The sequence below is a fragment of the Pezoporus flaviventris genome, unplaced genomic scaffold, assembly GCF_033815535.1.
Source record: "Pezoporus flaviventris isolate CSIRO_AGI_PZ_B2104156 unplaced genomic scaffold, CSIRO_AGI_Pfla_v1 ptg000245l, whole genome shotgun sequence".
Taxonomy (NCBI): Eukaryota; Metazoa; Chordata; class Aves; order Psittaciformes; family Psittacidae; genus Pezoporus; species Pezoporus flaviventris.
In genome coordinates this window covers 1-12365 of record NW_026892792.1, presented here as the reverse complement: position 1 = coordinate 12365, position 12365 = coordinate 1, and the positions used below count along the sequence as shown (strand labels likewise).

Sequence of the window (12365 nt, the reverse complement as noted above, 5' to 3'; positions counted from 1 at the left end):
CCCCGTGCTGAGTTCTTTTGGGGTGCTGGGTTATAGTGGGTGGGGGGGTCATGGGGCCAATATGGGGGTGCGGGGGGGGTTGGGAGGGCCCCCCCCCCAGGATCGAGGGTAACTCATACTAAAATAGTCGCTTTTATTCGATAGCAAAAGTCAATGATGGGGTATTTACAACCCCCCCCATGGGGGGGTCTCTAGGGCTGGAATTGGGGGGGGGGGGGTCCTAAGGATGGAGGGGGGGAGTCTAGGGCTGGAAGTGGGGCAATTCCAGGGATGAAACCGGGTTGGAATTGTGGGGGCAGGAGCTGGAATTGGGGGGCATAGGACATGGGGGGGGGCTCAGCAATGGGAACGGGGAGGAACACAACACCCAGAGCAGGATAAATGGGGGGGTCCTAATTGGGGATGGGGAGAGGGGTTGTGCCTCCCCTATGGGAACCCCCTGGGGGGCCCCCCAAAACCCTCTCCAGGTACCGCTGCAGCTCCCGATCCCGAAGAGGCGGCGGGGGCCGGCGTGGGGGGGGCAGGAAAGTCCGGCCTGGAATGTGATTGGAGATGGGAACGGGGCGGCTTTGGGGCTGGGGGGGGTGGATAAGGCGGGGGGGGGCCCCGATGGTGGCCTCTTGCTTGCGTTTCTGCTCCACGTCGTGGATGATGTCCACGACGTCGTCCGCGGGGAGGTGGAGTTTGCTGGAGAGCTCGATGAGTTGGTCAATGGTGCCGGGGTCCAGGTCGTCCACCTCGGCCGGATCCTGCGGCTGGAGCTCGTTGGATCCCATCGGGATCTCATTGGAACCCATCGGGATCTCGTTGGAACCCATCGGGACCTCGTTGGAACCCATCGGGACGTCGTTGGTACCCATCGGGACGTCGTTGGTACCCATCGGGACGTCGTTGGTATCCATCAGGATGTCATTGGTACCCATTGGGATGTCGTTGGTACCCATTGGGATCTTGTTGCCTCTTGGGATCATCCCTCCTCTTGGGATCATCTCTCCTCTTGGATCATCCCGCCTCTTGGGATCATCTCTCCTCTTGGGATCATCCCGCCTCTTGGGATCATCTCTCCCCTTGGGATCATCTCTCCCCTTGGGATCATCCCGCCTCTTGGGATCATCCCACCTCTTGGGATCATCTCTCCTCTTGGTACCACGCCGCCTCTCGGAAGGATCTCGTTGTCCTCCAACCCCCCGTTGCCTTCAAACCCATCGTTGCCGTCATCAAACCCATCGCTTCCGTCCCCCCCTTTCCCCTTCCCTCCCCGGTTCTCCTCGCCTCCATCCCCGGCTTCGAAGCCTTCCTCCATGCCCTCCCCATCGTCATCCTCGGGCTCGGCCTCTTCCGACCTCTTATCCTCAGCCGGCGCCGCGCCGGGCCCTCGGAGCAGGTACCGCAGGAGCAGATCCGAGGCCAGGTCCGCCAATCGCTCCTCCTCGGCCGCCGCTTTCCTCGCCGCCTCCGCCTGCCTCCGGCTCTCGGCCAGCTCCTCGTAGCGCCGCTCGAGCAGGCGGTGCTCCAGGCTCTGCTGCTGCCCGGAGCTGCCGGGAGCTCGGCCAGCCCCGTTCCCGGTCCCGTTCCCGATCGCGCTGCCGGTCCCGTTTGGCTTCGGCACGGAGCCGTCCGAGCTCTTCCAGGTCCTTCAAGACCTCGTTGTGGGCTCCCAAAGGAGCCGAGCGCTTGTTCAAGGCGTGGGGGGGAGCGGGAGAAGGGGGAGCCGGGGGGGGGCGAGGGGTGGGTTTGGGGTGGCTCTGCACCAAGAGGCTGATGGAGAGGAGCAGGGCGGCGCTGCGGAGGGGGCGGGCAGGGGCCGCCATGGAGCCTGTGGGGAGGGGAAGGGGGGGGACATAGGGGAGTGAGGGGGGCACAAGAGGGATTCGGGGGTGGGGGGACAGGGGGGATGTGGGGGGCACAGGAGGGGCGCGGGGGGGCACAGGAGGGATGTGGGGTGGGGAAGACAGGGGGATGTGGGGGGCACAAGAGGGATGTGGGGGGCACAGGAGGGATGTGGGGTGGGGGAAGACAGGGGGGATGTGGGGGGCACAAGAGGGATGGGGGGTGGGGAAGACAGGGGGGATGTGGGGGGCACAAGAGGGATGTGGGGGGCACAGGAGGGATGTGGGGTGGGGAAGACAGGGGGGATGTGGGGGGCACAGGAGGGATGGGGGGTGGGGGAAGAAAGGGGGGATGTGGGGGGCACAGGAGGGATGGGGGGTGGGGAAGAAAGGGGGGATGTGGGGGGCACAGGAGGGATGTGGGGTGGGGAAGAAAGGGGGGATGTGGGGGGCACAGGAGGGACGCGGGGGGACACAGGAGGGATGTGGGGTGGGGAAGACAGGGGGGATGTGGGGGGCACAGGGAGGGATGGGGGGTGGGGAAGAAAGGGGGGATGTGGGGGGCACAGGAGGGATGGGGGGTGGGGAAGAAAGGGGGATGTGGGGGGCACAGGAGGGATGGGGGGTGGGGAAGAAAGGGGGGATGTGGGGGGCACAGGAGGGATGTGGGGTGGGGAAGACAGGGGGGATGTGGGGGGCACAAGAGGGATGGGAGGTGGGGGGACAGGAGGGATGTGGGGGGCACAGGAGGGATGTGGGGATGGGGGGGATGTGGGGGCCACAGGAGTGATAGGGGGGTGGGGGGGACAGGAGGGATGTGGGGGGGCACAGGAGGGATGTGGGGATGGGGGGGATGTGGGGGCCACAGGAGTGATAGGGGGGTGGGGGGACAGGAGGGATGTGGGGGGGCACAGGAGGGATGTGGGGATGGGGGGGATGTGGGGGCCACAGGAGTGATAGGGGGGTGGGGGGGACAGGAGGGATGGGGGGCACAGGAGGGATGTGGGGATGGGGGAGACAGGAGGGATGGGGGGGGGCACAGGAGGGGATGTGGGGATGGGGGGGGACGGGGGAATGTGGGGTCACAGGAGGGGTGTGGGGGGCACAGGAGGGGATGGGAGGACGGGGGGGCACAGGAGGGATGTGGGGGGCACAGGAGGGATGTAGGAATGGGGGAACAGGAGGGATGTGGGGGGCACAGAAGGAATATGGGGATGAGGAGGGATGAGTCCCAATGTGGGGCTCATCCCCCCCCCCCCCCCCCCAGTGCACCATCCCTATGTGCTACAGGGACCTTGTGTCCCCTATGGGACCCCCCCCGTGTGTGTCCCTCCATGGGATACCCCCTGTGCCCCCTCTCCATGATCCCCCCCGGGACCCCCATGGGGACACCCCCATGTCCCCCCTCCCCACATCCCCATAGCCCCCCCCATATCCCCCTCCCCATGTTCTCCCCCCCCCCCCCCCGGGACACCCCCATTTTCTGGTTGATGCAATGATGGGGGGGGACACACACACGACACCGAGCTCAGGTTTGGGTGTAGCTGCCCCCCCCCCCCCCATTTATGGGGCTCATTCACATCCCCTGCCCCCCACCACCCGCCCCATCGCCATGTCCCACCTCTACCCCCAGGGTGCTGCAGTGATGGGGGGGTGCCCAATTGTTCCCCCCCCCCCCCCGGTTTTGGGGCTCACCCCCATGCTTTGCCCCCCCCCCCATCCCCATGCAGACCCTCCCCTAAGCCCCCGATGCCGGTTGATGATGGGGGGGGGGAGGTTGCATGTGCGAGGCGTGTGCGCACGCGTGTCCATACGAGCACATACATGTAACATGCGATGACGCGGCGTCACGACACACGGAAAGGGGGGGGGGATGTTGCGGGGTGACACACGCACCCCCCATAGAACACACGCGAACACGCGTGTGCACCCCATAAACCCCCCCCCCCCATCTCACTGCACCCAACCCCCCCCCAACCCCTTTTCACACGCCCAAAACCCCATTTGGGAATGGGGGGGGGGGACGGGACACCCCTTCCAACCCCCACCCCCCACCCCCCAATCGGGACCAATAACGGGGTTCGGGGGGGGTCAAGCGCTATTTACCGGCTCCGGGGGGGTCTCTGCAGATCCGGGGTCTCTCCCTTCACCCCCCCACTTCTTCCAAGCTGGGGGGGGGGGGGGGGGGGGATGGATGGCGATGGGGGGGGGGAGGGGGATTCGATGCGCAGTGCGGATGGGGAGGGGGGGTCGCGATAGGGGGGGGTATCGCGATAAAGGGGGGGGGATCCCGATAAAAGGGGGGTCCCGGCCCTCGCCGCCGTCTCGCCCTTCAGCACCCTGGACAGCGGCGGCACCGCCCCCTTTATACGCGCGGGGCCCCACGTGGGGGGTCGCCATTGACGTCAATGGCCCATTCATAAAATCCGGCCGGGCCTGGGAAAAAAAAGGGGGGGGGGTTCGCGCATGCTCAGAGCGCCCCGCGCGGGGAGCTGCCGCGGGATGAATGAATGAGGGGGGATGAATGAATAGGGGGGGGGGCGTTACACACACACACCCCCGTGCCCTATAGAGCCCCTGTGCTTACATAGAGCCCTATGCACCCCCCATGCCCATATACAGCCACCTACACACCCATAGACCCCTATACACCCCCTGCACACACATAGACCCCTATACACCCCCTATACCCCCCTAGACCCCTATACACCCCCTATACACACATAGACCCCTATACATCCCCTATACACACATAGACCCCTATACGCCCCCTATACACACATAGAGCCCTATACGCCCCCTATACACACATAGAGCCCTATACGCACCCTATACACACATAGACCCCTATACATCCCCTATACACACATAGACCCCTATACACCCCATATACACTCATAGACCCCTCTACACTCATAAACCCCTATACACCCCCTCCACACCCAGAACCCTATACACCCCCTATACACACATAGACCCCTATACACCCCATATACACTCATAGACCCCTATACACTCATAAACCCCTATACACCCCCTCCACACCCAGACCCCTATACACACATAGACCCCTATACAGCCACCTACACACCCCATAGACCCCTATACGCCCCCTATACACCCATAGACCCCTATATGCCCCCTTTACACACATAGACCCCTATATACCCCCTATACGCACATAGTCCCCTATACACCCCATATACACACAGTCCCCTATACACCCCCTATACACACATAGACCCCTATACGCCCCCTACACACACATAGACCCCTCTACACCCCCTACATACACATACACCCCCCCCATATAACCCCCATATCTCTATACACACCCCCTACCCCCCCACACTCCTATACACACCCCCTATACACCCTCTCCCATACACACCCCCTCCATCCCCCCATAGTACCCCTCTTCACCCCCCTACACAATCCATACAGGCCCCATCGCACTGCACGCGCCCTATAGAAACCCCCAAGGTCACCCTTGTGCACGTGTATCTATGGGGAGGGCGCACGTATGTGTCTATACGTGCCCCTATGCGTGTGCACGTATGTGCCTGTGTGTGTGTCTGCCTATAGGAGGGTACCGTCACATGCACACGCGTGTACACGTGTGGACGCGTGTTCCTATGGGGGGGAGAGCGCACATACACACGCGTGAGCGTCCCCTCAGCCTGCCTATATGTGCATCCCCACATGCCCCTACACCCATGCACCTATAGGTCTCTCCAGCCCCCCCACCGCCCCTATAGGTCTCCCTATAGGTGCTCCCCCCCCCCGCCAGCACTGCGGGAGGAGGTGACTCACCAATGCAGCTGTACTGGGGGGGGGTGAGTGTGTAGGTGATGGGGGGGGGGGCCTTATAGAGCTCCGACGCCTCCCCCACCTATAGAGGGGGGGGGCGGGATGAGTCACTAATTGCTGCAGCTGCCTCAGCAACGGGGGGAGTATGGGGGGGTATAGGGAGAAAGGGGGTGGATGGGGGGTGGGAAGGTGAATGGGGTATATAGGGGAACAGGGGGGTGTATAGGGGTGGGAAGGTGAATGGGGTATATAGGGAATAAGGGGGTGTATAGGGGTGGGAAGGTGAATGGGGTATATAGGGAATAAGGGGGTGTACGGGGGTGGGAAGGTGAATGGGGTATATAGGGAGAAAGGGGGTGTATAGGGGGTGGGAAGTTGAGTGGGGTATATAGGGAACAGGGGCGTGTATAGGGGTGTGAAGGTGAATGGGGTATATAGGGAACAAGGGGGTGTATAGGGGTGGGGAAGGTGAATGGGGTATATAGGGAACAAGGGGGTGTATAGGGGTGGGAAGGTGAATGGGGTATATAGGGAACAAGGGGGTGTATAGGGGGTGGGAAGGTGGGGTATATAGGGAACAGGGGGTGTATAGGGGGTGGGAAGGTGGGGTATATAGGGAACAGGGGGTGTATAGGGGTGGGAAGGAGAATGGGGTATATAGGGAACAAGGGGGTGTATAGGGGTGGGAAGGTGAATGGGGTATATAGCGAATAAGGGGGTGTATAGGGGGTAGGAAGGTGAGTGGGGTATATAGGGAACAGGGGGTGTATAGGGGGTGGGAACGTGAATGGGTTATATAGGGAATAAGGGGGTGTATAGGGGTGGGAAGGTGAATGGGGTATATAGCGAATAAGGGGGTGTATAGGGGGTGGGAAGGTGAGTGGGGTATATAGGAGAAAGGGGGTGTATAGGGGTGGGAAGGTGAATGGGGTATATAGCGAATAAGGGGGGTGTATAGGGGGTGGGAAGGTTGAATGGGGTATATAGGGAATAAGGGGGTGTATTGGGGTGGGAAGGTGAATGGGGTATATAGGGAACAGGGAGGTGTATAGGGGTGGGAAGGTGAATGGGGTATATAGGGAGAAAGGGGGTGTATAGGGGTGGGAAGGTGAATGGGGTATATAGGGAATAGGGGGGTGTATAGGGATGTGAAGGTGAATGGGGTATATAGGGAGCAGGGGGGTGTATAGGGGTGGGAAGGTGAATGGGGTATATAGGGAACAAGGGGGTGTATAGGGGGTGGGAAGTTGAATGGGGTATATAGGGAATAAGGGGGTGTATAGGGGTGGGAAGGTGAATGGGGTATATAGGGAGAAAGGGGGTGTATGGGGGGTGGGAAGGCTGAATGGGGTATATAGGGAGCAGGGGGGTGTATAGGGGTGGGAAGGAGAATGGGGTATATAGGGAATAAGGGGGTGTATAGGGGTGGGAAGGTGAATGGGGTATATAGGGAACAAGGGGGTGTATAGGGGGTGGAATGTGAATGGGGTATATAGGGAGAAAGGGGGTGTATGGGGGGTGTGAAGGTGAATGGGGTATATAGGGAACAGGGGGGTGTATAGGGGGTGGGAATGTGAATGGGGTATATAGGGAATAAGGGGGTGTATAGGGGTGGGAAGGTGAATGGGGTATATAGGGAACAGGGAGGTGTATAGGGGTGTGAAGGTGAATGGGGTATATAGGGAACAGGGAGGTGTATAGGGGTGTGAAGGTGAATGGGGTATATAGGGAACAGGGGGGTGTATAGGGGTGGGAAGGTGAATGGGGTATATAGGGAACAGGTAGGTGTATAGGGGTGGGAAGGTGAATGGGGTATATAGGGAACAGGGATGTGTATAGGGGTGGGAATGTGAATGGGGTATATAGGGAACTGGGGGTGTATAGGGGTGGGAAGGTGAATGGGGGCATATATAGGGAGGAGGGGGCTGCCCAGCGAGAAAAGGGGTGTATGGGTCATGTATAGGGCTTGGGGGGGGGGGTTAACTGAAGGCAGGGGCGCTGTATAGGTTTGGAGGGGCTCTATAGGGGCTGGGGGAGCTCTATAGGAGCTTGAGGGAGGCTATAGAGAGCCTGGGAGGAATTGTATAGGGGCTGGGGGGGCTATAGGGCCTGGGTGAGGATGTAGAAGGACTTTGGGGCGTTCTATGGGTGGTTGGGGGGTCCCTAGGAGGCTTAGTGGGGGTTTACAGTGGCTGGGGAAGCCTCTATTGTGGATTTGATGGTGTTGATAGGGGCTTGGGGGCCTCTATAGGGGCCTTTGGGGGGTCTATAGGGTCTGGGGGAGGGTCTATAGGGGCCTTTTGGGGTCTATATGGTCCGGGGGAGTGTCTATAAGGATCTTTCGGGGGTCAATAGGGGCCTTTGGGGGGGTCTGTATGGTTTGAGGAAGGGTCTATAGGGGGCTTTGTGGGGTCTATAGGGTCCTCTGGGAGGGTCTATAGGGTCATTGGGAGGGTCTATAGGAGGCTTTGGGGGGTATATATGGTCCGGGGAGGATCTATAGGGATCTCTGGGGGGGGTCTATCGTGTCTGGGGGAGGGTCTATAGGGGGCTTGGGGGGGGGGGTCTATAGCATCCCGGAGAGGATCTATAGGGGACTTGGGGGGGGGAGGGGGGTCTATAGGGGCCTTTTGGGGTCCATATGGGGCTGGCCCCCCCCCCTGCTGCCTCCCGTGGATGATTCACCCTGCGGCAGCCGCGCCCCCCCCCGGGGGGGGAGGGGCGGCGGTGACATCACCTCGGGATCACGTGGGGGGGGTCTCCTACTGCAGCGGGAGGAGCGGACACCCCCCCCTTCCCCCCCCACCCTCCCCCGACCTTGGGGGTGACCCTGACACCCCCCCACCCCCACCCCCCCGCCGTTGCCATGGCAGCCGTTGCCAGTGCCCGAGCATCCCCCTGTTGCTAGGCCACCGGTTGCTAGGGACCCCCCTGTTGCAATAGCAACTTAGCATCCTCCCCCCGTTGCCATGGCAGCCGTTGCTAGGGATATAGCATTCCCCCCCCCCCCCGCCGTTGTCATGGCAGCTGTTGCTAGGGACATAGCATTTCCCCCCCCCCCCGTTGCCATAGCAGCCGTTGCTAGGTACCCAGCATCCCCCTGTTGCTATGCCAGCGGTTGCTACGGACCGAGCATCCCCCAGCTACCATGGCAGCCGTTGCTACGGACCGAGCATCCACCGTTGCCATGGCAGCCGTTGTTAGGGACCCAGAATCCCCCCCCCCCCCCCCCCCCGACAGGGCCCCCGCTCCGCCCCGCTGGCCCCATGGCTCCGCAGCAGCGCTTCCGCCCGGGGAGCTGAAGGACCCGGGTTCGAGACCCGCTCGGGTACGAGCCCTCCCTGCGCTCCGCTGTGCGCGTAGCGGCCCCCATTGGCATCTGCACCCCCCTCACTGCCCCCCCCTTTTACATCATCCTCCCCCACTGCCCAAACCCCCCATCACCCCCCCGGCACCCCTCATTACCCCCGCATCCCCACCATTGACCCCTGACTGCACCCCCTTGCACCCTCACCCCCATTGCCCCCCATTGCCCCCGTTGCTCCGCATTTCACCCCATGCCCCCCATTACTTCTACTGCCCCCCACTACCCCCCATTGCCTCTCATTGCCCCTCATTCCCCCATGCTCCCCTTTATGTCCCCATTATCCCATTAGCCCCCATCCCCCCATTCCCTCCCATTCACCCCCATTCCCTTCCTTATCCCCATTCCCCCATTCCCCTCCCTTTAACCCCCAGTACCCCCCCATTCCCCCATTCCCTTCCATTATCCCCATTCTCCCCATTCCCTCCTTTTATCCTCCATTAGCACCCCTATTCCCTCCCAATCCCCCCATTCCTTCCATTATCCCCATTATCCCCATTCCCCCCATTCCTTCCATTATCCCCATTATCCCCATTCCCCCCATTCCTTTTCCATTATCCCCATTATCCCCATTCCCCCCCATTCCTTTCCATGTATCCCCATTCCCCCCATTCCTTTCCATTATCCCCATTATCCCCCATTCCCCAATTTATCCCCCATTTTCCCCCATTCTCTCCCTTTATCCCCCCATTCCCCATTCCCTCCCATTCCCCCCTTTTCCTTCCATTATCCCCATTCCCCATTTATCCCCCATTATCGCCCCATTCCCTCCCTTTAGCCCCCCTTCCCTCACATTCCCCCATTCCCCCATTTATCCCCCATTCCCCCCCATTCCCTCCCATTCCCCCATTCCCCCATTTATCCCCCATTATCCCCCCATTCCCTCCCTTTATCCCCCCATTCCCCCCATTTATGCCCCCATTCCCCCCATTCCCTCACATTCCCCCCATTCCCCCCATTTATCCCCCATTTATCCCCCATTCCCTCCTTTATCCCCCACTACCCCCATTCCCTCCCTTTAGCCCCCATACCCCCCTATTCCTTCCATTATCCCATTTCTCCCCATTTATCCCCCATTCCCGCCCATTCCCTCCCATTCCCTTCCATTATCCCCATTATCCCCATTATTCCCCATTATCCCCATTTATTCCCCATTATCCCCCCATTCCCTCCCTTTATCCCCCCATTCCCCCCATTCCCTTCCATTATCCCCATTTAGCCCCCATTATCCCCCCATTCCTTCCCTTTATTCCCCCCATTCCCCCCATTCCCTTCCATTATCCCCATTTAGCCCCCATTATCCCCCATTCCCTCACATTCCCCCCCATTCCTTCCCTTTTTCCCCCACTACCCCCCATTCCCCTCCATTATCCCCATTTATCCCCATTATCCCCATTATCCCCCATTCCCTTCCATTATCCCCATTTAGCCCCCATTATCCCCCCATCCCTTCCATTATCCCCATTTAGCCCCCATTCCCTTCCATTATCCCCATTTATCCCCATTATCCCCATTTACCCCCCATTATCCCCCCATTCCCCCCCATTCCCCCCCTTTATCCTTCCCATTCCCCCCCCCCCCCATTCCCCATTCCTCCGCTGCCCGCGCATGCGCGCAGCCGGCGGCGCCAGGATTCGGCGCGGGGCGCGCAGCTGCGGCAGGCGGCGCCGTGGCTTAGTTGGTTAAAGCGCCTGTCTAGTAAACAGGAGATCCTGGGTTCGAATCCCAGCGGTGCCTTTTGGGGGGGGCAATGTTGTTTTTTTGGGGGGGGAAATAAGGGGGAAAAGGGAATTGGGGTCTGGAATTGGGATGGGGGGGGTCGCTATGGAGGGGATGGGATGGGATTGGGGCTGGGAGTGGAGGGAGGTGGGGAGCTGGAGATAACTCGGGGGTGGGGATGGCGTGGAGTTGGATGGGAATGAGATGGGTTGGGATGGGGGCTGGAATGGGAATGGGGTGGGGCTTGAATGGGGATGGGATGGGGGTGGGATGGGATGGGGATGGGATGGAATGGGGTTGGGATGGGGCTGGGATGGGAATGGGATGGATTTGGGATGGGGATTGGATGGGGATGGGGATGGGATGAGATGGGATGGAGTTGGGATAGGGCTGGGATGGAATGAGATGGGGCTGGGATGGGAATGGGATGGGAAGGGGCTGGGATGGGAATGGGATGGAGTTGGGATGGGCTGGGATCGAATGGGATGGGGATGGGAATGGGATGGGGATGGAGTTGGGATGGGGATGGGAAGGGGCTGGTATGGGAATGGGATGGGGATGGGGATGGGATGGGAATGGGATGGAGTTGGGATGGGGCTGGGATGGGGATGGGAATGGGGATTTGGATGGAGTTGGGATGGGGATGGGAAGGGGCTGGTATGGGAATGGGATGGGGATGGGGATGGGATGGGAATGGGATGGGGCTGGGATGGGGATGGGAATGGGATGGGGATGGAGTTGGGATGGGGCTGGGATGGGAATGGGATGGGGAATAGGATGGGGATGGGGATGGGGAGGGATGGGGATGGGGATGGGAATGGGGATAGGATGGAGATGGGATGGAGTTGCAATGGGGATGGGATGGGATGGAGTTGGGATGGGGATGGAATGGGGCTGGGATGGGGGCTGGAATGGGAATGGAGTGGGGCTTGAATGGGGCTGGAATGGGAATGGGATGGAGTTGGATGGGGCTGGGATGGGAATGAGATGGGGCTGGGATGGGAATGAGATAGGGCTGGGATGGGGATGGGATGGGGATGGGGTGGGGCTGGGATGGGAATGAGATAGGGCTGGGTGGGGATGGGGTGGGGCTGGGATGGGATGGGGGATGGGGTGGGTCTGGAATAGGGAATGGATGGGGCTGGGATGGGGTTGATATGGGGTTGGGTTGGGATGGAGTGGGGTTGGGATGGGAGTGAGATGGGCCTGGTGTGGGGTTCAAATGGGGTTTGGATGGGGTTCGGATGGGGATGGGATGGGGGCTGGAATGGGGAATGGATGGGGCTGGGATGGGGTTGATATGGGCTTAAGATGGGGTTGGGATAGGGATGGGATGGGGTTGGGATGGGAGTGAGATGGGCCTAGGATAGAGCTCAGATGGGGTGGGATGCAGCTGGAATGGGGAATTGATGGGTCTGGGATAGGGTTGATATGGAGTTGGGATGGCAATGGGATGTGGAATGGATGGGGCTGGGATAGGGTTGGGATGGGGCTTGGGATGGGTTTGGGATGGGAATGAGATGGGGGTGGGATGGGGCTCAGATGGGGTTGGGGATGGGGTTGGGATGTGGTTGGGATGGGGCTGGAATGGGGAATGGATGGAGCTTGGATGGGGCTGGAATGAGGTGGAGCTGGGATGGGAA

General features: G+C 60.7%; 1 protein-coding gene and 1 non-coding gene across 2 annotated transcripts; one reads left to right on the top strand and one right to left on the bottom strand.

Annotated features, from left to right (window-relative positions):
- Window positions 1-392: 392 nt before the first annotated feature.
- On the bottom strand, window positions 393-1634 carry VGF (VGF nerve growth factor inducible; the record flags this gene model as incomplete). The annotated part of the gene is made up of 2 exons (XM_061442717.1): window positions 393-989; window positions 1151-1634. Coding segments are annotated over 2 exons (1081 nt in total), but the record flags the coding sequence as incomplete, so codon positions are not given.
- Window positions 1635-10666: 9032 nt separating this feature from the next.
- Window positions 10667-10740, top strand: TRNAT-AGU (transfer RNA threonine (anticodon AGU)). The gene has a single exon. It is a non-coding gene; the product is annotated as a tRNA-Thr (tRNA).
- The last annotated feature ends 1625 nt before the right edge of the window (window positions 10741-12365 follow it).